The sequence below is a fragment of the Mustela nivalis genome (assembly GCF_964662115.1).
Source record: "Mustela nivalis genome assembly, chromosome: 14".
Lineage (NCBI taxonomy): Eukaryota > Metazoa > Chordata > Mammalia > Carnivora > Mustelidae > Mustela > Mustela nivalis.
Genome location: NC_139033.1, coordinates 14,156,359 through 14,179,193, shown reverse-complemented (window position 1 = coordinate 14,179,193; position 22,835 = coordinate 14,156,359). Strand labels below are relative to the sequence as shown.

The following is a 22,835-nucleotide window of genomic DNA, read 5'->3' as shown; positions in this document are numbered from 1 at the left end:
ACTTGGGGGCCTTCCGGGCAGCCGCCCTCGCTCTCCCAGGCGGGGCCTCACGGAGCCCCCTGGAGACAGGGCGCAGTCGGGGACTCAAACTTGCTGTGCTCTCCGGAGCCGTCCAGAAGAGCCCGGACGGAGGTGATGCCCGGAAAGAGAAGGGAGAGGCATGGTCTCAGTCCCCCGAGGGCAAGGACTCGTGCTAGGGGGGCCCAGGCAGGGGCCGGGAAGCCGCAGCTGGAGGCTCTCGGAAGTTCCTTCTTGGGCGACCCCAGGGGCACCTCCAAGGACGCCGGATTCATCGGCACCCTAAGTGCACAGGTCCAGAAGCCCAGCCCATTCTTCCTCCAAGTCGTAGGAGATCAAGGTCGTGGTTGAAATGGAGCTTGTGCAGCTGGATTGATTATGTACGAAAGATGTAATCCCCAGCACGCGTGTCTGCACAGAATCCCATCTCTAAATGGCCTGAGTTGTCAGGTCCCTAAGGCTTGTCCACACAACCCGCAGAGGCCCCAGGAGTCTTCCTCACAGTGACAGAAGCCTGTCCTTGACCCTCTTGGTTTTCACCCCCGGGCCCCTTTCACTCCTCTACCCCTTGGCTAGAGAGCATTCTCCTTTAAAGACATGTAGCCAAGTGGGTAAGATCCTGGCCCTGCCTCCCTTTCGCTGTGTGACCTTGGGCAAGTTACTTAACCTCTCTGTGCCTTGCTCCTCTATAAAATGGAGATACAGGAGTGCCTGTCTCATCAGGTGAATGGAGTGAAACCACACGGGGGGGCTTCATCGAGCACCGGGGGCATACTGGGGGCGCTGCGTGAGTCAGCTCATACAGCTTTACCATTGCTGTTGTCTTACACACCAGCAGGCTCGGGGCCCAGCATCAGGAGGCCACAGATGACCCCGCCTAGTACACTTTTGTGAACCACCCCCTCGAAGGAGGGATCAGTCCCCCACAAACCCTCTATGTCCAAACGCACCCCACTTGCTCAGCCCCCCAACTCCAGAGGCCTAGGGGGCAAATTCCGGTCTCACTTTGCAATTCCTAGAAGACAGTGTCCCACGGCGGCCGAGTGTCTCCCTAATAGCACTTGCTACCTGGGGCCTCAGGGGTCCCTCCAAAGCCATGGACAGGATGGAGAGAGACACGTTGTAACATGGGCTGGGACAACCCTAGCTGAGGGAGCTGGGGCCCTTCTCCGGGGAGGGGGTTGGGGGGCTACCAGGGGACGGGGCTGAGATGTCAGACACCAAAAGAAAAAACAAATTTAAAAAAAAGGCAGATTCCCAGGACCCCTCAGAACCATCCTTGGACCCAAGTCCCACAGTGGGGCCTGGGTCTCAGCATTTATTGAGCAGCTCTTGGGTGAAGCCGTGCCCACGGAAGTTGAGGGCGCGGGGTACAGGTTTCTGAGCTCTCTGAGCGCCTCCCTGTTCCCTGTGAGCAGAGGAGAGGCTGAGAGGAGGCAGTGTTCCCCGAAGCTAAGCCTGGGAGGGAAGGTAAGGGGGTGGCCACAGAGTACAGGGGCCTAGGAAAACGGGCCCCCACCCCATGGGATCTGAGAGCTCAGAGACAGACGAGGGAGCCTCTTTGGGTTTGCACATTTTATTAGGATAATTGGTCAAGTTCTTAAGTTATTTCTTTGTTAATCAGACTGTGGCGCGAGCACGCTCCGTCTGGGTAGATACATAAAAATACATCGAGCACTTGGCCTCTCTTGGATGTGAGCTCAGACTTGCTTCTCCCACCCAATGTGGGGCTCCAGACCCAGGGAGCCCTTCTGCCCCACCCCCATCACGGGAGGGGTGACCAAGAGAGTGGCGGGACAGCCCCCTACCCACCAGGTCCATCCAGACCACACTGGGGGCACCAGACCGTGGCCCCCAGCCCCGGGTGCGTCCTGGCGTCCCCCCTGCGGCCTGCATGGTATCAGCGCGGGCAGAAACCCCCATGGGATCTCTTTAAGCCGACGGCTGAGCCTGGACCCCCACTCAGGGGATGGCAGACGTTCGGAGAGCTTCGATGGCCTCCCTTGGCACCCGGCAGGAAGGCTCCAGGCCGAGAGTCCTGCTCCTGCTGGGGTTGCCCTGGCGGGGAGGCTCCGGCTACAGAGCTCAAAGGCCTCTGTTTAGGCGGGCTGCGCCCCAAACCTTCGTCCCTGAAGCCATAGTACCCGGGAGCCGCTCTGGCAAGGCCTTGACCAGCAGGAGCCGCGGCTTCCACAGCCTCTGCCTCACCTCCCGGCTCAACAGCCACCAGAGGTCGCTCGGTCTGGGCCTCTAGCCTCGCAGCGCTCAGGTAAAGGGCCCACTTGGGAGACATTTCTTCCCAGGAGCGTGGGAGTCTGGATGGCACCCCTCTTCCCGCGCACATGGCCCGAGAGTCAGGCCGCCAGCCCCGGACAGACCAGGTGGCCAGTATCAAGGAGCCGCAGTGGCCCTACCGGCCAACGCTGTTCTGGGTGCCAAGGCCGCACCACCAACGCCCACCTTCCTCTCTCCAGCCGGGCCCCTGGGGGGGGCACCCCCCACTGTGTCTTCAAGGGGGCCATGCCTGCGCGGCCTCCCCTGTTTACGTGCTAATAAAAGAGACGTGTTAATGGAGTCCACGGCGCTGGAACGGGCCTCCCCCAGCTCCCTCGCACCCCGGCTCCAGGCTGAGCCGTGGAGTTCATCCTTGGGTAACCCCCCAAGGTCGCTGGTGGTGGGGGGGGGCGGGCTCGCCCCGTCAGAGCGCCGCCGCGGGCCCCAGGAGCCGGGGGTGCTCGCACAGCTGGAGCTGCACGCTGGCCGTGAACCAGCGGCTGGGCCGGCCCAGGCTGCAGTGCAGGGTGGTCCGGAAAGTGCTCCTGGCGTGCTTGGGGAAGATGATGGTGGTGCTGCGGAAGCGCAGGGCGCGGGGCCGCGGCTCCAGGGTCAGCTGGCTGCGGTAGCTGCGCCACGTGCAGTTGGGCGCCGCCACGATCGTCTCGCTGTAGGCCGTGACCGTGGGCACCGGCGCGTAGAAGACATTGTCCCGGAAGTGCTTCTCCGAGGCGTACTTGACCTCCGAGTTGCAGCTGTGGAGGGTGGAAATGGGGGGCAGGGTGAGCCCAGGACGGGGCAGGGGGGACGCCCGCTGCTCACCGTGCCGTCTTGGGGGGGCGGGAGTCCATGAACGTGGGGAGGGCACCTCTGAACAGGGCGGCCCGGGCTCTTCCCCAAGGAAGAGCCTTGGGTCAAGGTCAGGGTCAAAGGGCAGTGGGAGTGTGCCCGCTTGCAGGGCAGGAAAGCAGTGGTTCTCAGTGTGACCCGTGACTCAGGGTGGATCCCGAGTTGGGCTGAAAATCCGCCGTGAAAGGCCATGTGGGGACAGCGGACGAAATCTGGGCCGTGGGGATGGGGCAGTGGGGTCACTGCGTGAGAGAGTGTCCCTGCTCTCGGGAAGGGCGCCAGAGTACTACGGGTTAAACGTCAGGATACCACCACTTGCCTCTCTCCAGTGGTTCAGAAAAAAAGATTCATCTGCACAGGAGAGAGCCTGCCGATGTTCAAGCAGACGGGACAAAAGGTAATGAACCAGTGAATCTGTGTAATGGGTACGCAGGGCTTCCTTGAGCTCTCCCTGACACTTTCCTGTAAGTCTGAAATTGTATCAAAAGAAGTTTCCCCAAAAGTAGCTCAGTGCCCCGCTGCTCTGCTTCCAGACCTCAGAAAAGCAAAGTGTAAGCAAAGGCTTGGCCGGGGTGGGTGGGGGGTGTACCCATCTCGCCATCACAGCCCCACAGACAGTCCATTTAGGAAGGGAATCAGAGGGCCCGAGAGTCAGCTCTCGTGCACTGCGTGGGGCCGGCTGGTCAGCTCAGCCCACATTTAAATAACGGGGGCTCTTTGGGAAGAGCGAATTGCACAGCCGAGCCATCTCCTGGGACCACGTCCAGAGCTGAAGCAGCAGGTGTGGGTCTCCCTGGCTGACCAGGGTTGTCGTGGACAGATCCTTCCCAAGGGTGCTGTGGCCCCTGGACTCCACCTTCTGGAATCCTGACCCCCAGAAGCCCTCCCAGGAGGGCAACCCAATGCAGGACATCTCCTGGTGGGGTCACCTTAGCCCAGAAGTTCAGAGGCACCTAAGATGTCCCACACCCGGGAGGGCCCCTGATACATGAGAGGTCAAGGACGCCTCAGCAGGTACATGAGCCAGGACAGTCCCAGGAGCACAGAGCACGTCTGTGTTCACGTGACACCCAGCAAGCCCTGAGCAGAAAAGGGGCCCCCGGTGGCATGTGTGGGGTTGGGTCGCGGACCGGAGGAGGGCGGGGAGGAGGGAGGGGGCTCCACGAGCTGCGTGAGTGAGTGCCGGTCATCGCGCAAACTTTCTGGAGGTCCGGTTAAAATAAGATCGACTGGATGCAGGGAGCAGGGCAGTGGGGAAATGGTCCGGTGCAGACGCGGAGCACGGGAGGGAGACAGAGAGGGTCCCCTCGGGTCGGCATCTCGTACAGTCCGTTCATCGCTGGCCAGGATACGCTCTTGCCTCCTCAGGGAGCAGCAACCAGAGGCGTTCCCCGGGGCAGGAGCGGGGAGCCTGCTGGGCCCAGAGCCTGACCACACTTCCCTGCGGGGGTTCAGGACCAGCGCCGGGCGCACCCCCGCCCCGGCCAGCAGCCCCACTCACTCACCGGATCTCGTGCGTGGACTCCGGGTGCACCTCGATGCCCTCCCCAAAGAACACAGGCAGCATCCGGGGCCTCATCTCAAGCGCTGGGGGATTCAGGGGGAGGGCAGGGGGCTGTCGGGAGAGCCACGGACACGGGGTTACAAGCCCTCCGGCCCCGTGGCCCCAGCTCCCCATGGGTCCCACGAGGGCCTCCCCACATCCTCCGAGCCTGGGCTTGGTCTGGAAGCCTGCTCTGTGGGGTCCCTCAAGAAGACCACCTCGGCACAGCCGCCTGGGCCCTCGAGCGCCCCCCACCACCAGGGCCCCCTAGTTCCCAGACACCTCCATGTGGGGCTGTGGCACCGACCTCTTCCTGCAACCCCAGGCCCACAGCACGCCCCGGGGGCCAGGCTCAGAGCTCGGGGAGGCCCCCCCAAGCTGCCCCCATGCTAGCGGCTGCAACCGCGTCATCTTTGCTCCTGACCTTGCCTGGTGCTGCCCAAGGCTGAGGGTGGACAGACCCCCCCCACCTGGGTCTGCGCCCCATCCATCGGGAGGAGGGACACAGCAGTATGATCGTCCTCAGGAAGGGGGGGCATCTGCCCCGGGGAGAGGACCGGAGGCCGCTCCCTCCGAGACCGGCCCCCAGTCCTGCCCACTGTTTTACCTCCATTGTAGCAAGTGTGGCCCGTTACTACCACCAGCCCACCAGCCGCGAGCGCCTGCTCTCTGCTTTCCACTCGTGTGGGGGGAGCCACACTTCCCAGCAGTCCCACGGGGGAGCAGCATGGGGGAGGGGCACGTGGCGGCACCTGTGACACGGGCCACCTCTGGGCCCAGGGTGAAGTCCCCGATCGCTAACCGTTCCTTCTGGGGTGGCATTCAACACGGCGGCCTCCTCGCCAGCCTGAGGGACCCTCAGTTCTCCTGGAAGGCCGACGGCCCCCGTCTCAACGTCACGGTCAACCCGTGACGAACACGGAGTGAGGAGAGCCAGATGCAGGAAACCTCTGCTTCCGGTACAACCCCACTGCCCGCTGGGGATGTCTGTGACAGCGTCACCTGGCGTAGCTAGCCCGTGCCGGCACAGCAGGGGGGTCCCATGCGGGGATCGCCAGCCGGTCTCTGCTCTAACTCCGCGTGCCCACGGCGAGCGCTCGGTGCGCTCCGGGTCTTTCCTTCAGTTCGGGTGCTGAGCTCCTGGGAGCTCTACTGTGGTCGTCCCGGGGAAGAGAGAAGATGGTCTCCTCGCTCCCTGGGGCTTGCTGCCTGAGTCCTCCACTCCACTCCACTCATCAGGAGGACTAGCATTCCAGCTGTGGTGGGGGCTGGGATCACTGGGCTGGGAGGGGTGGGGTGTGGGGGAGGGTCAGCCATCGGGAAATCCAGGAGGGCTTCCCTGTGGAAGTGGCCCTTGAGATGCGATCCGAAGGGTGAAGTGGTCTGAATTCGGGCCTCACAGGTCACAGGTCACATGTCCTGGAGACCCACCCGATCAGGCCCCCCTGAGCGGGTCCCCTCAGCCCCAGACAGCACCCTGGCCCCCAGCCCTGCCCCGGCTGCTCCACCTGCTGGAACCTACCAGGTGAGAGATAGACGGAGCCAAACTCCCCAGAGGCCGCCCAGTTGTGCCCACTCCGCGGGTCCTGCGGTGTCCCCGGGCCACCTGCACTCTTAACACCCTTCGTCTTTGGAACGGACCCATGCTTTCTCCTTCAACACCGTCCTGTCCCTGGAGTCTGGGGTCCCCTGTAAATCACGCTCATACATCTTTCCACCTAGGGGAAGTTTTCCACACCTCGCCTGCAACCCCCACGCTCTAGGGTCGCTGCTGCCCTGCCTCGGCCGGAAGCCACTAGGTCCGTGGGACGATTGCAGTGTGACCTGATTCCCACTAAACAAAAATGGCAGATTCCGCCCCTGCTGCACGTCACGGGCTCAGCCTGTAGGCAGCCCCCCGCCCCCCAGATTGGACAAGATTAGGAATCATACGTTCAGACCCAGACCTGCCTCTTCATCGACTGGAGATGTCCTCTACCTGTTCCCTCCCCACCCCGGTCCTCCTGGTCCTCACCGGGAGGAGGACACATCCCAGCAGCCCATGCTTTTGGAGCCCTAACGGCACCAGGCACTGCCCTGGGCACGGTCCATGCATTCACTTATTCAACCAGACGAGAGCTGCTATCCGCACGCCCATTTTATAGATGCTGACAAAGAGGCCCAGAACGACCAAGTAGTTTGCTTGAGGTCACACAGCTAGGAAGAGGCAGAACTAGGATTCGAACCCTGGGGTCTGGCTCCAGAGTCCCTGCCCCCACTCGCACTTCTCAACGGCCTCTTGCACACGTGGGACTGGCCTCTGTCCGCGCCTCCCTCACCCCGTCGGCCACACTGCATTGCCCCGGTGCCCCGGCTCATGCTGCTTCCTGCACCAGGAATGTCCTTCTGGTTCCTTCTCACCTGGTCCGGTGTTGGGACCCCTTTGTGTGCCTGTCACCCCCTGACCAGGAGCTCCCTAAGGTTCAAGACCCGATGGGCTGCGTCTCCCAGGCCTGGGCACCTCACGGCGCCTGCGCTGTTGAGCGACGAGAGGTCTCAGGTGCAGAGACGCCCGGCCCCAGGCTGCCTGGGGTCAGCCTGTGGACAGGATCGGCCGCAGCCCCTCCCCAGCGGACCACGGGGTCCCCAGAACAAGAGCCAAGGGCCCCAGGGAGAAAGGATACGAGGCTTGGAGGAGGAGGACGCTGGTTTTCATCACACGAATGTGCTCTCCCCACCGCTCCCGAAAAGTAACGCCCAAGCTGGGGAACAGGGAGAACAGCTTTGAGGGGGCAGAGGTTTCCGTGCTGTGGCCGAGATGAGCAGCGCCATCCCCCTGGGGCCGGCCCAGGATAAAGAGACTCCAGACCTTCTGGTGCCTCCCCGTGTGCCCCGTGGGAGCAGCCCGATTCCGGCCGGATCTCGCTCCCTGACCAGCTTCCAGGAAAGGAGACAAGACTCACTTCACAGGCTGGGCTGGGAAGCCCGAGCTCTGGGCACCGTTTTCCAAAGGGCCCCTGTGGAAAAACATCTAAAATCTACCCAAACTGGAAGGGCTGTGCAAGAGATAGGAGAAGCCAGTGAAAACCCAGACGCAGGCTGGCATCCAGCGGGCCAGGGTGGCGAGACAGCTCCGGAAGTCACCGCCAAGGGCCCAGGACAGCCGTGCGGGGCTCCGGGGACAGGCGCCGGGGAAGGCGGCGGTGGCCGCGCGGCACTCGGCCTCCCCCTGGCAGCCACTGGCCCGTCCGGAAGCTCAGAGCGGAGTCTTTCTGGACGGTTCCGGGGTTATTTTAACATCAAAATGGCAGTGCCAGCCCCACGGAACGCAGCCAGCCTGGAGAGTGGGCCAGGGACGTGCCTCTCACGGCCAAGAAAGCACACCACTGGCCCTGGAAGGACTTTACAGCCGCCCTGGAACAGACACTCCTCCAAGACCGGGTCACATTCTCATGGGAGTCACCAGGCAGGGGGCCGGCCCGGCGGGGCGGGGGCTCGCACGTCCAGGGGGCCCCCTGCCGCTGTACCTGCTCCGTCAGCCCAGGGTCCCCCTGGGGCAGACAGTGTCCCCAGACAGCCCGCCGGCCTCACCCAACCCCCAGATATCACCCCCGCCGCCCCCCAGGCCCAGATTCTGGTTCCGTCCTAAAGAGAACCCACCAGGAGCCGCTCGAGTGACCTGCAAAATAAGGCCGTGCCGTTTGAGGCCTACCCCGGGGCCTACAAACACAGGGGGGTTTTGGAGCCCCCCACTCCCAGCGGCCAGACTGGCACGGCCCACAGGACGGCCAAGGAAGATAAGGGCTCCGTGGTGAGAGCTCCGTGCCGTGCGGTGACAGCCCAGCCCGCCATGGGTCCCGCCCTGGCTCCCAGGGACGCCGAGGGACAGCCCAGCCGTGTCTGTGCCCAACCCGGGGGGACGCATGGTGGCCGAGGGACAGCCCAGCCGTGTCTGTGCCCAACCCGGGGGGACGCATGGTGGCCGAGGGACAGCCCAGCCGTGTCTGTGCCCAACCCGGGGGGATGCATGGTGGCCGTGAGCATTCCTTTCCATCGGGGAGCTCCCTCCACGGAGGGGGTGTGACAGGAGCAGGGTCCAGAGCTCCCTGCTGCTCCTGGGGAGAGCCAGGCCGCTGGGGACCCCCTGCCCCCTCCACTGACACGGCGGAGGGGGTCCTCACCAAGGCCATGTGGGACCACTGCAATGGCTAGAACGACCCTCTCTCCAGGTCACTGACCTCAGGCAGCCGGCGATGGCTTTTCCCGCTCTCCGAATTATATTGGATTATCTCCGCTGGGCATTTGGGATCTGTTGACCGTGACTTTCACCCATGAGGAAAGTGACCCAAGGAGGACACATTCAAGAGTTCCCACTCTTCTTTAGGGCCTGGCGCCATGCAACAAATCCTAGCGTGGTGGGGAGGGGGTTCCTTAGGCTCACTGCCCTCCCCCAACACGGCACCTCTGTGGGGCTGTACGGGCCTGGCTGGGGGAGCCCCGGAGACCGTGCATGGAGCAGCTCACCCCCTGGAAAGCCATAAACCATCCGGGGCCCAGCACACACACCACAGGCCTGAGGTCTGACCCTCAGAACAGGAGAACTAAGCAAACACCAACATCGGCTTGCAGGCAGGGCTCGAAGACCGGCTGCTCCCTGTGACAGGCGGCCAGACGGACCCAAGCCAGCGGGACAGCGGGTGGCAGACTGGCCTGTGACCACCACAAAGGATGTGACCTATTTGGAAATAAGGTCTCTGCAAATATGAGGTCCTACTGGATAAGGCTGGGCCCTAAGTCCCCGAATCCGAGGACTGGTGCCCCTGTGGGACACACGCAGGGAGGCCGGCCACACAAGGACGGGGCAGAGACGGGACAAGGACTGCGAGCCACCACCAGAAGCTGGAGCGGACACACAGGACGGACTCCCACTCCCCGCCCCCCCCAGAGCCTTTGGAGGGAGCGTGGCCCAGCTGACGCCTTGATTTCAGACTCTTGGCTCCAGAACTGAGAGAAGGAATGTGTATCACTCTAAGCCCCCCTGTTGGTGACTTGGCTGCACAGCCCCTGCGAGCTCGGGCGGGCACCTGCGAGGTTGTGCCGGCCCCTGAAGGCCAGTCTTCCCAGGAAGGTGGCTCCTGCTCACTCCCTCCTCCCCAGAGCCCCTGGAAGGAGGCCGGCGGCCGGCCAGTTTGTTCCCTTTCTGTGCGAAAGCCACAGCTAGAGTTCTCAGACAGGTGAGCCCACCACCACGACTTGTGGGGCTTTGCTGGAGGCCGACTCATCCAGGATTAAGCAGACAAAGGCTGAATGGAGGCGCCGGTGCCTCTGGCTCCTTCCCCCCTTCCTGCAAACGGGCTCCGCCCCCCTTGGCCTGCCACACCTGGCTCTCTGCCCCCTGAGCTTGCTTACACACCTCTACTAGTCAGGGACACACCTACAAGCCTGTCAGGGGGCCATGGGGGCTGACCGCTGTCACCTTAGTCCGTCTGTCCGTTCATCCATCCACCTGTCCATCCGTCCAGCCATCCATTTGTCCACTCATAAGTATCCATCCGTCCATCTACCCATCTGTCCACCTGTGCATGCATTCATTCCTCTGTCCAACTGTCTGTCCTTCCTTCCCAGCTCCGGGCTCTAAGTCCCGAAATCCCACCTCCCTCTGGGACCCTTGGTGTCACCCTCACAGTCCAGAAGCCGAACTGAGAAAATCCAGGACTTCTGGTGGGGAGGGGGAGCGGGGACGGCCCAGCGCCCAGGAGGTGGCCGTGACCATGGGTATTCTCAAAGGGCTGGGCAGCCCCGGGGCATTCCCCAGGATGGCGCACAGAGCTCTCGCTCCCTCTACGGGGTCCCCCCACGCCTGCCACACGCTCCTCCTAGAATCCGGGTCCAGGGAAGCAGCACCTCATCCTTAGGGAAATTCTCCCGTGTGCCGCTCTATTCAACAAAGAAACAGTCCCGAGGGGCACCTGGGGGGCCCAGTTGGTTCAGTGACTGTCTTTGGCTCAGATCAAGATGCCAGAGTCCCAGGTTCTAGTCCCACATCGGGCTCCCAGCTCCATGGGGAGTCTGCTTCTCCCTCTGACCTTCTCCCCTCTCCTGCTCTCTCTCATTCTCTCTCTCTCAAATAAATAAAATCTTTTAAAAAGAGAGAGAGAGAAAGAAAACAGTCCCGGGAGCCCAGACGGCTGTCAGCGGCCATGCGGGAAGGAGCCCAGGCCGCTGGCTATGGATGGAGGCCAGGGCAAGAGAGCCCCGTCTCCCTGAGTCACCCCCGGCCACCACGACAGTGAGCTGAGTCCCTCCCCTGCCCCAGCCTCCAGATCTGTCCACATGTCCCGCCCCCCAGCGGTGGCTGACCCAGAGAGCACAGCCTGAGACCCCAGATGCTGTTGGTGGCCTCCCTGAGGACATAAGACGGGGCAGGGCTAGGTCCCGGACCTGCCCGGAGTTAGTGGTCTCTGCTGCACACACCGCTCACCCTCACAGGCCTGTCCCTCGGCCCACAGCATCCCTCTGTCCCCACAGCTCAGCAGGGCAGGCCCAGGAGGCGAGAGGGAGCACATCAGGGCTGCGCTCGATCACAAGCGGGCAGTCCCGGCCCCAGCAGTCAGCGGATGGCTCGGACAGATGGCGTGTGTCTCACTCACTCTGCATCCCGCGCCTGGCCTGGCTCACGCATTTGCGGAATGAGCACAGCTGAGAGGTGAGCCCTCCTGGCCCAAGGCAGCCCTAGCTGTCCCTCTGTCCTGCAGGGAAGCAGGGCGCCCACAGGGGGCCGGTCCCACACAGACCTCATTCCTCATGGCATCTCTCTTGGTCAAGCCTGACTCAGGTCTCTAGCTTGAGGGGCTGTGGGGGCTCAAGATGCCCTTTGAAAGAAAAAAATAAAATAGTCCCACGTACATGTTTAAAAGACCAATGGAATTTTACTTTCTGGCCTCAGCTTGGCCCCCAAGTCCCTGCTCAGGCCTCGGCCAGCCTCCACCTTGCTCCCCAAGCACACCTATCCTGCTCCCACCTCAGGACCTTTGCACTTCCCACCCTCTTGGACTTTCACCACACTTCCACCCTGGAACCATCTGCTTTGGTTTCTGTTGATCACCACTTTCCTGACCGCCCTGGCTATGGCATTCTACCCTTACCCAGCCTTTTAATTACTTTTTAAAAGATTTTATTTATTTATCTATTTATTTATTTATTGAGGGAACACAAGCTGGGGTGGAGGGGGTGCAGAGAGAGAAGCAGACTCTTTGCTGACCAGGGAGCCTGACGTGGGGCTGGATTCCAAGACCCCAGGACCATGACCTGAGCTGAAGGCAGACCCTTAACCAATAAGCGCCCCAAGTGCCCCAAGCCAGTCTTTTGAGAACGCTTATCAAGACACCTGGTATGGTGTTCCACTTAATTTGGTGACTGTGTCTCTCACTAGAACACCAGTTCCATGACGCCCCAGTGCTCCTGGGCCCCCGGGCCCTGAGAGTCCACAGTGCACAGCCGGCCCTCAGTAACCACTGCTGGGACGAATGACAGGCTCCCACCTGGTCTTCCGATTCGGGAATCAGGGAACAGGACTCTCTTTGCTCCAGAGAGTGCACCCAGCCTGGCCCCCCGGGGCCTCTGCTGCTTGCGTGGAGGGGGGTCCTCTCGCAGTCAGCCAGACACCCAGCGCCAACGGGGCACCGTGCAGACGGGGACTGAGCCTCTAACACACAGCATGGGCTGGGGAACGGGACCTCTGTGATGCAATGAGTGACATTCGTGTCCAGCATACAGAGAGTGACAAGCTGGGGAGGACCACACCAGCTCAGGACTGGGACTCATGGCCCTGGCTGAGGCAGCAGCGCTGGGAACCGGGGGTCAGAACAGCCCGTGCAGACCAGGCACACGCCCAGACCCATACGGTCCGGCGCACGGCACCGAGGGGACGCCAGAAGAAACCGGGCCCCGCGTGCCACCGGCCTCTCTCTGCTTGGGCGTTTGAAACCATCGGGTCCAAGATGCGGGACGGGTTTCCGTCCGTGTCCCCAGAGCCGTGCAAGATGGGCAGGGAACCTGCCTACGTCTGCGCCTGGAAAGCGTTCTCTGTGAGTCAGCAGCGAGAAGGGTGCTGTTTAGAGAAGGGTGTTGTTAAACAGCGGGAGTTCACCAGGCAGTGGGGTGCCCTGTGGGTTAGGGGGGCGGGGCCCCAGCGGCAGGTGCTTGGGGCTGAGAAGAGGTTGCCCGGGGTAACCACTTCCTCTCTTTTTATTAAAAGCAGCATCTCAAAACTTCATACGTTCCCAGGCATTTTGTTTTTTGACTTAAAAAAAAAAAATAAGAAGAAAGCCCCACAAGGTCGTTAATAAGCTAAAGAGTGAAAAGTAGGGTAACAGAAGGTTTAAGTGTAAAGATTCCAGATCCAGGGGTGCCCGGGTGGCTCAGTGGGTTAAGCCTCTGCCTTTGGCTCAGGTCATGATCTCAGGGTCCTGGGATCGAGTCCCGCATCAGGCAGGGAGTCTGCTTCCCTCTCTCTCTCTCTCTCTGCCTGCCTCTGCCTACTTGTGATCTCTGTCAAATAAATAAATAAAATCTTAAAAAAAAAAAAAAAAAAGATTCCAGATCCAGATTCCCTGGGTTCCATCCCAGCAAGGCAACTTACCAACAACCTTGGGTAAGTTGCTAACCCCTGCCTCAGTCTGGCCCTCTGGAAAATGGGGTAATGAGGCTGCTTACTTCATTGGGCTATTTGTGGAAAGCAAACAAGCCAATGTGTAGCTCGTCAAAGGGTTAGGAGAGTTTCTGGCTTGGAGGAAGGGCTATCTAAAAGCTGAGGGCACTACCTGTGCAGAAATAGCCCCAGGTTTTGCCTTCAAGCCGAATTAAAAGATCAGGGAGAGCGCTGTTCCATACCTGGCAGCTAGTTTAACAAGGAAGGGGAAAAATAAAATAAAATCAACCAGAACAGCCAAGACAAGGAAGCCAGGCGCACGGTCCTTATGACTGCCCCTGGCTGTCCTGGCTGCCAGAGAAAGCTTCTAGAAAACCCTCTTTAAGGAAGACTCTAGGTCATCCAAAAAAATAAAGGGGAAGCCCGCTCCCTGTCCCTTTCTAAGTCCTGTCCTCTTGGACACCAGATTAACGCCCAGTGCGCACGAGCCCAAACACCCTCCAAGCAGTCCAGCCGAGTACAAGCCCCTCGTGCAGGAAAGCTGTTAGGTTCATACCGCAGGATCGATTTTCCTGCAAACAGCCTGTGTCACCCCTGCGAGTCCTCAATGCCCCCTCCCCCCCCCTCCCCCAGCCCAACGCTCAAATTTGCCACGTGATTTCGGTCTGGGATTTCAGCTCCCAAACTGAGCTGCCCACCAGCATCATCTGCAAAGGTTTTATAAAATCCTGGCGCTCGGGGCACGGTCTCTACCAAGGAAACAGGCAGGGATCCCAGGAGGTCGGCCTGGGTATTGTTCAAAGACATCTCTGAGAGATGCCAATGCCCGGTCAAGTTTGGGACTCACCAGACTAGGGAGCAAGGGAGGCACAAGGGCAATTCATGTCATGAGGCTTGAGGCAAGGCCAGCGTTCCTTCCTGCTGTCGGGAGGAGTTTCAGCTGGGCCGGGGGGAGGCATTTTGTGCCTTGCGAGGTGCCGGGCGAGCATCACGGGGGGCCCCAGGAAAGTGGAGCCGGGCTGGAGCTGAGCCAGCACATACACTTGGCAGGCAAGATGTAAGGCGTGCGGAGAGCAGGCAGGGATGGGAGAAATGCCACTGGGATCCTAAGCGACTTCCCGATTTCATCTTGTCATTTCTCAAGTGGCGAAGGTGCTGGGTCCCGCCCACTTTGCACCCCGCTCTGGGCCAGGGGCCACCCTGGCTCAGCTGCCAGGCTGGGTGCCTACCCAAATCCACCTGGAGGCCCCACACTAAGTCCAGGGGGAAGAGAACACTCGAGTCTCCTGCCCTGGGGTTCGGGCCTCCCCCAGGCCTGCCTCAGCTCCACGTCAACACCCCTCAACAACCAGAGAAGGAAGGGTTAGTGTCTGGGTTTGGTTTAAAAAAAAAAGGGGGGGGGGGCTTTCACTCTGGCAGCACTGGGAACAGTAAACAGGGACCTGGGTCAGGAGCAGAAGGGACCTGGCTAAGGTCTGCAGCACACAGTAGCCTGGGGTTCAAGCCCACCGAGCTGGAGCCTACTTCCCTGGGGATTCTGGACGTGTTCCCTCACCCCCCCAGCCCTCCAGAGCTGACAGCAAGACGATCACCCGGCAGAGAGGCCCACGGCTCGGGAGACGCCTCCCGGTCCGGGGTCAGGCCGGACCCCCTCCACCTCCGAGTCCCCGACCCACCCGCGGAGCTCCGCTGTCGCCGGGACCCCTTCTGGTCTGGAGCCAGGGGTGCGGGGTGGGGGGACCCCGTCCTGGCTTCCGAGGCTCCGCGTGTGGGGGAGCGGTGAGAGCGGCCCGTCGCCCCTCGCCGACCTCGACCGGGTTGTGCGCGAAGGCGCGCGCTTACCGCTCTGGCCTCGCCGGGTCCCGGGGGCTCCGAGGAGGCGCCGGCGCCCCCCGCGCGGGCGTCGAGGATGCCGGGCGCCAGCGAGTAGAAGGGCGGGCTGGGGCTGGGGCTGGGGGGCAGCCCGGAGTCGGGGCTGTCCAGCAAGCCCTCCCGGCTCTTCTCCTTGAGGCTCTCCTCCATGCCCTGCAGATGCAGGTGGCCCACCATGTCTGGGGGGCGCGGGGCGCGGGCCCCCGGCCCCTCGGGGGGCTCCTCCACCGCGCTCCGGGGCCCGGGCCGGGCGGCGGGCCGAGGGCTGCGCGCCCGGGACCCGCGGGCAGAGCCGAGCGGCGGCGCGTCTGGCCCGGCGCCCCCCCCACCAACCCCCGCGCCCCGGCCCCCCGGCTCCCCCGCGCCCGGCCGCTCCGTGCGCGCCGCCGCCGCCTGCGCCCCCGCCCGCCCCGCCGCGCGCCCGCCCGCCCGGCCTCGCCTCCGCGCTCCGCCGCCGGCCCTCTCCGCACCTTCCCGGCCCGCGCCTCCTTTTCTAGGCGCCTCCTCCTCCTCCTCCTCCTCCTCCGCCTCCTTCCCTCCCCCGGCCCACCCCGCCCGGCCTGCGCGGTGGGCACCCGCCCCGGCCCGGCCTCCGCCCGCCCTCCCGCCGCCGCGCCCAGGGACGGCACCGCCGCCCGGCCGGGCTAGCGGCTTTCCGTGCGCCCCCGACACACCCCGGTGCTTGGGGGTTCCCCGGGGTACCCCGAGTGCTGGCGGTAGTAATGTTGGCTGTGGCCACCCAAGTTTTCTCCAACTCGCTGAAGCCACGAGGCAGCAATCTTTAGAAACGTCTGTTTCAGAAGATCTGGGACTTAGGAGGGAAGGGAAACTGCGGTGCCAGAGTGCCCCCCGCGGCTCCTGCCCTCTCCAAACAGAACGCACACCCGGCGTGCCCGGGGCTCCGCCATCTGATTATCTGGCCATCGGGGTAGAAAGCCTGGGGTGGAAATGGGGCTGGGGGCAAGTAGGGGAGAGAAGAAACCCTTCCAGGAAGGCTGTCTGCGTCTGTCCGGTTCCTCATTGCCTCCCAACACGTTCTTCCTCATCCGCGAGCGTCCGGGTCCCCTGTCTTTTCCTTCCTCCCAAGGGAGAAGGGCACTTGCCGCCTCTTCTGCAGGTGCCGGAGAAGCATCTCTTTGCTTCCGTTTCCCCATCTACCCACCCACTCCCCTAGACGCCCCCAGGCGGCTCCCCAGCACCCAGGAGGCCCACAGGTTGCTTTGAAACGGGCAGGAGTGGGAGGGAGGCAGGCGGGAGCATCGGAGAGGAGGAGGGTGTGGACAGACATCTCTGCTGTTCGTCTTGGTTAAAGCTTGTTGATCGGGTCAAGGTGATCAGGGCCCCACAGCACCCTGAACCCTGGCGGGGGATAGCCTGGCCCTGGGGCACCCTGTTTGGGGAGGGGGTGGTGAACACACCAGGGGGCCGAGGGGGTGGGTTTGATGGGGGAATTCATCAGGCCCTACAAGCAAGTAGAGCTGGGGGACCGCTTATGGCTCTGGTGTCCAGGGACGGCGGCTCTGAGATGACATTTTAAGATGAGACCTCGACTGTCAAGCCGAGAGCTGGAGACAGAATTTACTCACAGGTGGGGGAGACGTCCGGGACCACGGAGACGCAGGCCCACCTGCTTCAGTTAGAGAACTGTGAGGGACGTTCCAGAAGGACCCAGGCAGCTTCCTGAAGTGCTGGGAAATACTGAGGGACCTGTTATCAGGTGAATTGACAACCCATTTCCGTATCAACCGGAAAGGGCATGGGGAGTCTGCTGCCCAAACAGACTTGACCAGAGGTTTGAACATCTGGAACATTCTGGAGGGAAAACAAAACAAAACACAAGAAACTGAACAGACTCCATTTCCTTCAAATCTTAGTAGACAAGATGGGCCTTCCAGGGGCCACTTGAGCAGAAGTGGGTGTGAGGGCGACTGCTGTCCTCTCATAGGGCCAAAGAGGGAGGCTGAGCTTTCTGGAACATGAACACAGTAAGAGTCACCTTCTCCCCACATGCCCATAGGAGAGGGCTTGCTTCAACTGCTCCCTTGGCTTGCCCCCCCCCCCACCCCGGGGGTGTTAGGGTAGAGTCACGTGGGCTGTGTTGCACAATGGAAGGGTCCTCCTGACTTTTTTTTTTTTTAATTTTGAGATCTTGCTCACGTTGAATTTTCTGTGTCCGTTTTGACCATCAACGTGACCTTCAAAAGGAAAATCGTATTTGTCGTGATTTCCATATGTGGGACATTTCCACAAATTTTGTGTCATCGGCGAGTGCCTGGCTCCCCTCACCCTGATCCTGGCCCCCTTGTGTCATTTACAATCACCAGGCGTAAACTCAATGACGATGCCCACATAGATTCCGGAAGTTTCCCTGCACCCGCACACACAGCCTCCCCTGAAACGGACTCTGTTGTGTGGAGTAATGTTGGAGATGTGTGTGCATCCAGGGCAGGAAAAACTTGCCCGCCCTCCAAATGTCAAACACCCAGTTAGTGGCCCACACAGATGACCCCGGTGACCATGACCTCTGACCTCGTCGGATCCACTACTGCAGGCTGGGGGGGGGGGCTGCCCGTCGACTGAAAGCTTGTACTGTAGAAGCTTCTAGTTCGCACAGAGCCAGATGGTCTACAAATGTCAAAGAGGGGAAGAAAGGTCAAAATTTCCATAAGTTAGCTTGAGCCAGGCCCGGGGTGGACGGGTGGATATCCTAGCACATCTCGAGCGGAGAGGGTGCTTGAACCTTTCTTCTGCGACCACCAGGAAGCTAGAGGAACAAGAAGGGGTGGTCTTTTCAGGATCTAAGCATTTGCTCTGGGCCAGGCGCTGCGGGCAGAGGCAGGGGCAGGAGGAGGCGGGTTTTCGGAGATGGGAATGTGTTGCTAAGGCTTTTGGACTTCATCTACAGGAGATCGGGAATCTGCAGAGGTTTTGAAGCAGGTTTTAGGAATAATCTGACCCAAGTTGCTTCCAAAGTTAGATCAAAGATAGGAGAGGAGAGAGACAGAGAGATTGGATATTTAATAGAAAAAAAGTAGGTATTTAATAGAAAAGAGGTATTGGGGTCCACTACAAGGGGTCCTAAGTGTGTGTTCCATGCTAGAGAAAAGGATGAGCCCCCATACTGCTCCCCTCGCCACGGAACCCATTCATCCAGGACCTTGTGAGGTCACCAGCGTTTAAGATCACGCGGAGGGGTGATCGCCAGCTCTGGGGACTCACCCAGCATCCTGGCATCCCAGCCTCAGAGGGACGTCCCCCGGGCCGCTTTGTGAGAAGGAAGCTCACTGCTCCGAGAAATGCCAGAGGATTAAGGGGAAGGGCGCGCAGGAATAAAGGCTTTTTCATTGAGAGCCGTTGGCCACTTGTTCCAAGCAGCTTTGGAGAACATTCATAGAAGTAGGGCCCTTCATTCACGGACAGCTTACAAAGGCCTCTGCACACGTTATTGTCTTGCCCTTGAACCTTGCAAACTACCCTGATGCCCAAAATGGATATGCCCTTCTATTTTAAAATAAAGCAGATCGAGCCAGGGAGGCTCAGAGAGGTTGAGCGACTTGCCAGAGGTCACACAGCTGCTCAGTAGGAAGCCAGCGTGGAGGCTGCGAGATGGATGTGGGGGAAGGCTGTCCGTGGGTCCCAACGTATCATGAAATAGTGAAGCATGAAGATGGAGGTTCTAATGCCTGACGATAAGGCAGGTCTGTGACCAGCAGGGGCCGTTCCGAAGCCAACAAGCCGTTTAGGCAATCATGCCAAAGACCCCAAAAGCCCAGGCTGAGTTGAAAGCAAAGATCCCACTCAAGTGACACGGTGATTGTTTACAGATCACTTCCCACTCTTGCCAATGGCCCTGAAAGTGACTTGAGGACAAGGCTGGGCACTCCTGTCCCTGGGGGGCTGTGTGCACCAGACCAAGCAAGTCTAGGGAATGGATAGTACCAACTCGACCCCCTCCCTCCCCCAGGGCAGATCCTGGTCACCCACACAGCAGTCCCTGGGGAGGTGCTGGCTGTTTGGTTTCATCAGACTTGTCTCGCTGCTGTGATCCTGAAAGACTGGGGAAGCTCAGAAATTGTAACTATTTCACCTGAACTCACACAGCAGGGCCCCGCCCTAACTCTAACACTTCCCGGCTGTGTGACCTGGGCAATTGGCAATGCCCTCTCTGTGCCGCCGTGTCTGCTCCAGAAAACGGGGTTTAAATAAAGAGATTGAATGAGGATTGACCCTACTGGGATTAAATATGGCTGGTGTAGGCTTCTAGGGCGGCAAGACTGGGGCTGCCCCCTTGACACGACACGGTGAAAATCTACAGGCTTCGTGGCCAGCCTCGCTCTCAATCACGGCACCTCCTCGTCTGATTGAAGAGACCGAGGCAATCAGTAGACGAAGGACACACACGTATACACACAAACGTGTGCACACACAACGCAGTTGTATACAGCACACACACACAGACCCAGACACACATGTATGTGCATGTGTATTTTCTTTTACCTTAGGAGGAGAAGAGAAGGGGGTAAAATGTGAGCAAAATCTTTCTCTTATCCATGGAGAGCCCACAGATTCTGTGTTCCTTTAGGGAATCCGGGCTGGCAGTAAGCCCACGTTATTTAGCATTTGAAGGGAGCCTGGGGAGACTCTGAGTGGAGTTCCAAGGAGGCCCAGAGAGGAGGGCAGGGGGTTGGTGTTTCATCATAAGCTCTTGACAGCTCTTCCTTGAACTGCCCCCAAGGGTATGGGCTGCAAAGAGATGGGTCCTTCTTTCTGGGCCCAATGCTGCATGACTGTGACTTTGGGGCCCAGAGGATACCCCTCCCCGCCGGGCCCAAGGGGAGAATCAGATTGTCCCCAGCACCCTAGCTGCGTCCCCTGCGTGAGCCACAACCGTCCCTGCCCAGGACACAGCTTCCATAATGACTCACGGCTTCATTTTTAGCTCGCGTCCTCACCGTGCCCGCGGCTCTGTCTTGGCCGGGCAGCTGCCTGTCTGGGGGTCGGGGCCTGCCTCTGGTCGGTGCCCCCGGAGGACAGGGACCCGCGTCCGTCCCTGAGACCGTCTCTCGCCCACCTGCCCGCCGAAGGGAGGGACGCAGGGACAGAACATTCCCAAGGTGCGTCTGTAAGTGGGGGCATGTCCTTGGGCTGACATCTGAGTGTGTGTGCGTGTCTGGAACAACGCTTTGTGCGGAATAATGAAAACTCTGCCGCCAATTTCCCGGCTTGGAATCCTGCTGCTCTCCACCCACCCCCCTGCCCCCGAAGAGGGCTGGCTTGGGGGCTGGCTGCCTCCTGTCCCGGGTGCACGCAGGCAGGGGAGCCCGCAGGCAGGGGAGCCCGCAGCTGAGCGCTGTCCCGGCTACACTGGTTCACACCTTGGGATTTAAGGAGTTTTAGCTGAAAAGGTCTTTTCTTGCCAGCTTCTCCCAAGCTTGAGTAAACAAAAAACCTATTTATGTCCTCAGAGCACTTATTGGAGGCAGCGCAGGGATAAAATTCACTGACGGAGCGTAGTAACAACACAGTCCTTCATGTCGGGAGGGGGCCGCCGGCCCAGGCCCGAGACGTGTACCTGGGGAAGCCAGGTCCCCCCTAATTTTGGTTTTATAAAGTTGAGAGAATACTTGCATCATTGGGGGACACGGTGACACATCTGGCCTCTTTCGGTCTCTTTCTCTCTCTCTCCCCCGTGGGCACGTGTGTCTGCGTGATCCCTGTGCGTTGTCTGTTTCTCTGAACCCTTGAAAAGTGAGGGGCAGACATTGTGACCCTCCAGCCCCCATACTTAAGTGACATCTTTTTTAAAAAAATATTTTATTTATTTATTTGACAGAGAGAGAGAGAGATCTCAAGTAGGCAGAGAGAGGCGGAAGCAGGCTCCCCACTGAGCAGAGAGCCTGATTCGGGGCTCGATCCCAGGACCCTGAGATCATGACCGGAGCAGAAGGCAGAGGCTCAACCCACCGAGCCACCCAGGTGCCCCTTAAGTGACATCTTTGAGAACAAAGCGATCTCCTACACAGAAACAATAGTGTGACCACACCAAAGGAATTCAACACTGGGGCAAAGATATTCTACGACCTGTATTCTCTATCAACCCCCTTCTCCCCAGTTATCCCACTAAGGCCCCTGAAAGCTGCTTTCTTTTTCAATCCAGAGCTGTGGGAAGACAATTCCTCATGGGGCTTTTGTGCTCCCTGTCCGGGCTGTCATTTCAAGGATGTGTGTATGGAAAACAGCCTCAGAAAGTGGGGATAGTGTCTTCCTTCTGAGCAAAGGGTAGGTGTGCTCACAGTCCGCAATAAGAAAGATGGTATCTCCCTCTGGGGAACAGATCAGGCAGGCTTGTGCCCATTAGAAAACACTTGGGTTCCCTCCGCTCAGGCTTCCTCTGTTGCAATGACAGACAATGTGCATGCAGGGGTCACTTGGCCTTCTTTGAGTGGCCCGGTCGGAACCCGGGCCTGAGAAATGGCCCAAGATGTCATTATGCATCTTTAGTCACTGACCCAGGAGCCCCGTGTCTCCTGCCAGGTCCAGGCGCCGGTGGGGGGTTAATCACTCAGCTGGTCGGGAAAGTGGAACCACAGATTCTTGACGGTCTGTGATTGTCCTTTTCACACACAGGTGCGAGTCACTTTGCCCCACAAATCATCGCTTCTCTTTTACCTCCTTTAATCTAAGCGTCCCAGGGTTTCCTCCGTCTTTCCAGACAGTGGTAATTTTGAGTTCAGTTCAGTAATTGTGCAGAAAGTCCCGTGATCTGGGGCGCCTGGGTGGCTCAGTTGGTTAAGCATCTGCCTTCTGTTCAGGTCATGATTTCAAGGTCCTGGGATCGAGTCCCACAGGGCGGTTGGGGGGATGGAAGGGGTCCCTGCTCAGCAGGACGTCTGCTTAGTCCCTCTGTTTGTCTCCCTGCTTGTGCTCTCTCTCTCTCTCTCAAACAAAATAAATAAAATCTTAAAAAAAAAAAAAAAGGCTCACAATCTGCATTTGTCTGATGGCTCCTTTGAGATTAGACTTGGGATGAAGACGTATGTAGAATCTTACAGGGTTGATGTTGGGGCGTCCACAGAAGAAGGGATGTCACGTCAGCTTGTCCCAGCATTGACCCTGCTAACATCTTGGCACCCGGTCGAGGTGCCGTCTGCCCCGTGACTTCGTTGCGAAGTTACTCTGCCCTTTGTGATGGATCAGGAATCTGGGGGCAGATGCTGTGAGAGGCCACAGGCACAGCCTGTTCCCTGACAAGCTTTAACCCTTGCAAAGCCCACTGGACTCACCTGTGGAGGGCGCTGGGCTGGGCGGCTGGGCGACAGCCTCCGTCCCCCGGTGATGGTGATGTCCGCCTCCTGCAGAGCCCGACACGGTTTCTACTTGGCGGCCCTTTGCAGAAGTGTGCGGAGCCCCGTGAGTGGTGGGGGCAGAAGGTGGATCCACGAGTAACCTTCCGTAGGTCGCCTTTGACACATCGGTCTCTCCACACTGCCCCTGTTACTACTTATCCAAGGGTCAGGGGTTGAGGTTCTCTTGTTCCCAAGCTGTGTTTGAATGCAAACATCTTCAGGACTTGACCCAGCAGACTACATTCTGCGGAAGCCACTTTTCTGCACGCCCCACGACGCAGCAAATCGACAAAGGCCACATGTT

General features: G+C 60.1%; 1 protein-coding gene across 3 annotated transcripts; it reads right to left on the bottom strand.

The window, feature by feature from the left end:
• Positions 1-1,578: 1,578 nt before the first annotated feature.
• Positions 1,579-15,478, bottom strand: RFLNA (refilin A). 3 transcript variants are annotated; one of them, XM_082698597.1, is made up of 3 exons: positions 15,156-15,471; positions 4,647-4,756; positions 1,579-3,047 (listed from the first exon to the last, which is right to left on the bottom strand). In XM_082698597.1, the coding sequence occupies exons 1-3, from the start codon at positions 15,360-15,362 to the stop codon at positions 2,717-2,719; spliced, it is 648 nt and encodes a 215-aa protein (XP_082554723.1). In that variant the 5' UTR covers positions 15,363-15,471; the 3' UTR covers positions 1,579-2,716. The 3 variants fall into 3 exon arrangements, with proteins under 3 accessions (XP_082554723.1, XP_082554724.1, XP_082554722.1); XM_082698598.1 differs by lacking the exon at positions 15,156-15,471 and adding an exon at positions 14,161-14,242; XM_082698596.1 differs by lacking the exon at positions 4,647-4,756 and having other exon boundaries at positions 15,156-15,478.
• Positions 15,479-22,835: the final 7,357 nt, after the last annotated feature.

Bases quoted from the DNA above. Each gene is read 5' to 3' on its own strand.
- RFLNA (XM_082698596.1), bottom strand. From the start codon at position 15,362: ATGGTGGGCCACCTGCATCTGCAGGGCATGGAGGAGAGCCTCAAGGAG. The intron at 3,048-15,155 runs GTAAGCGCGCGC...CACCCTCCACAG, and splicing joins GACCCGGCGAGGCCAGAGCG to CTGCAACTCGGAGGTCAAGT.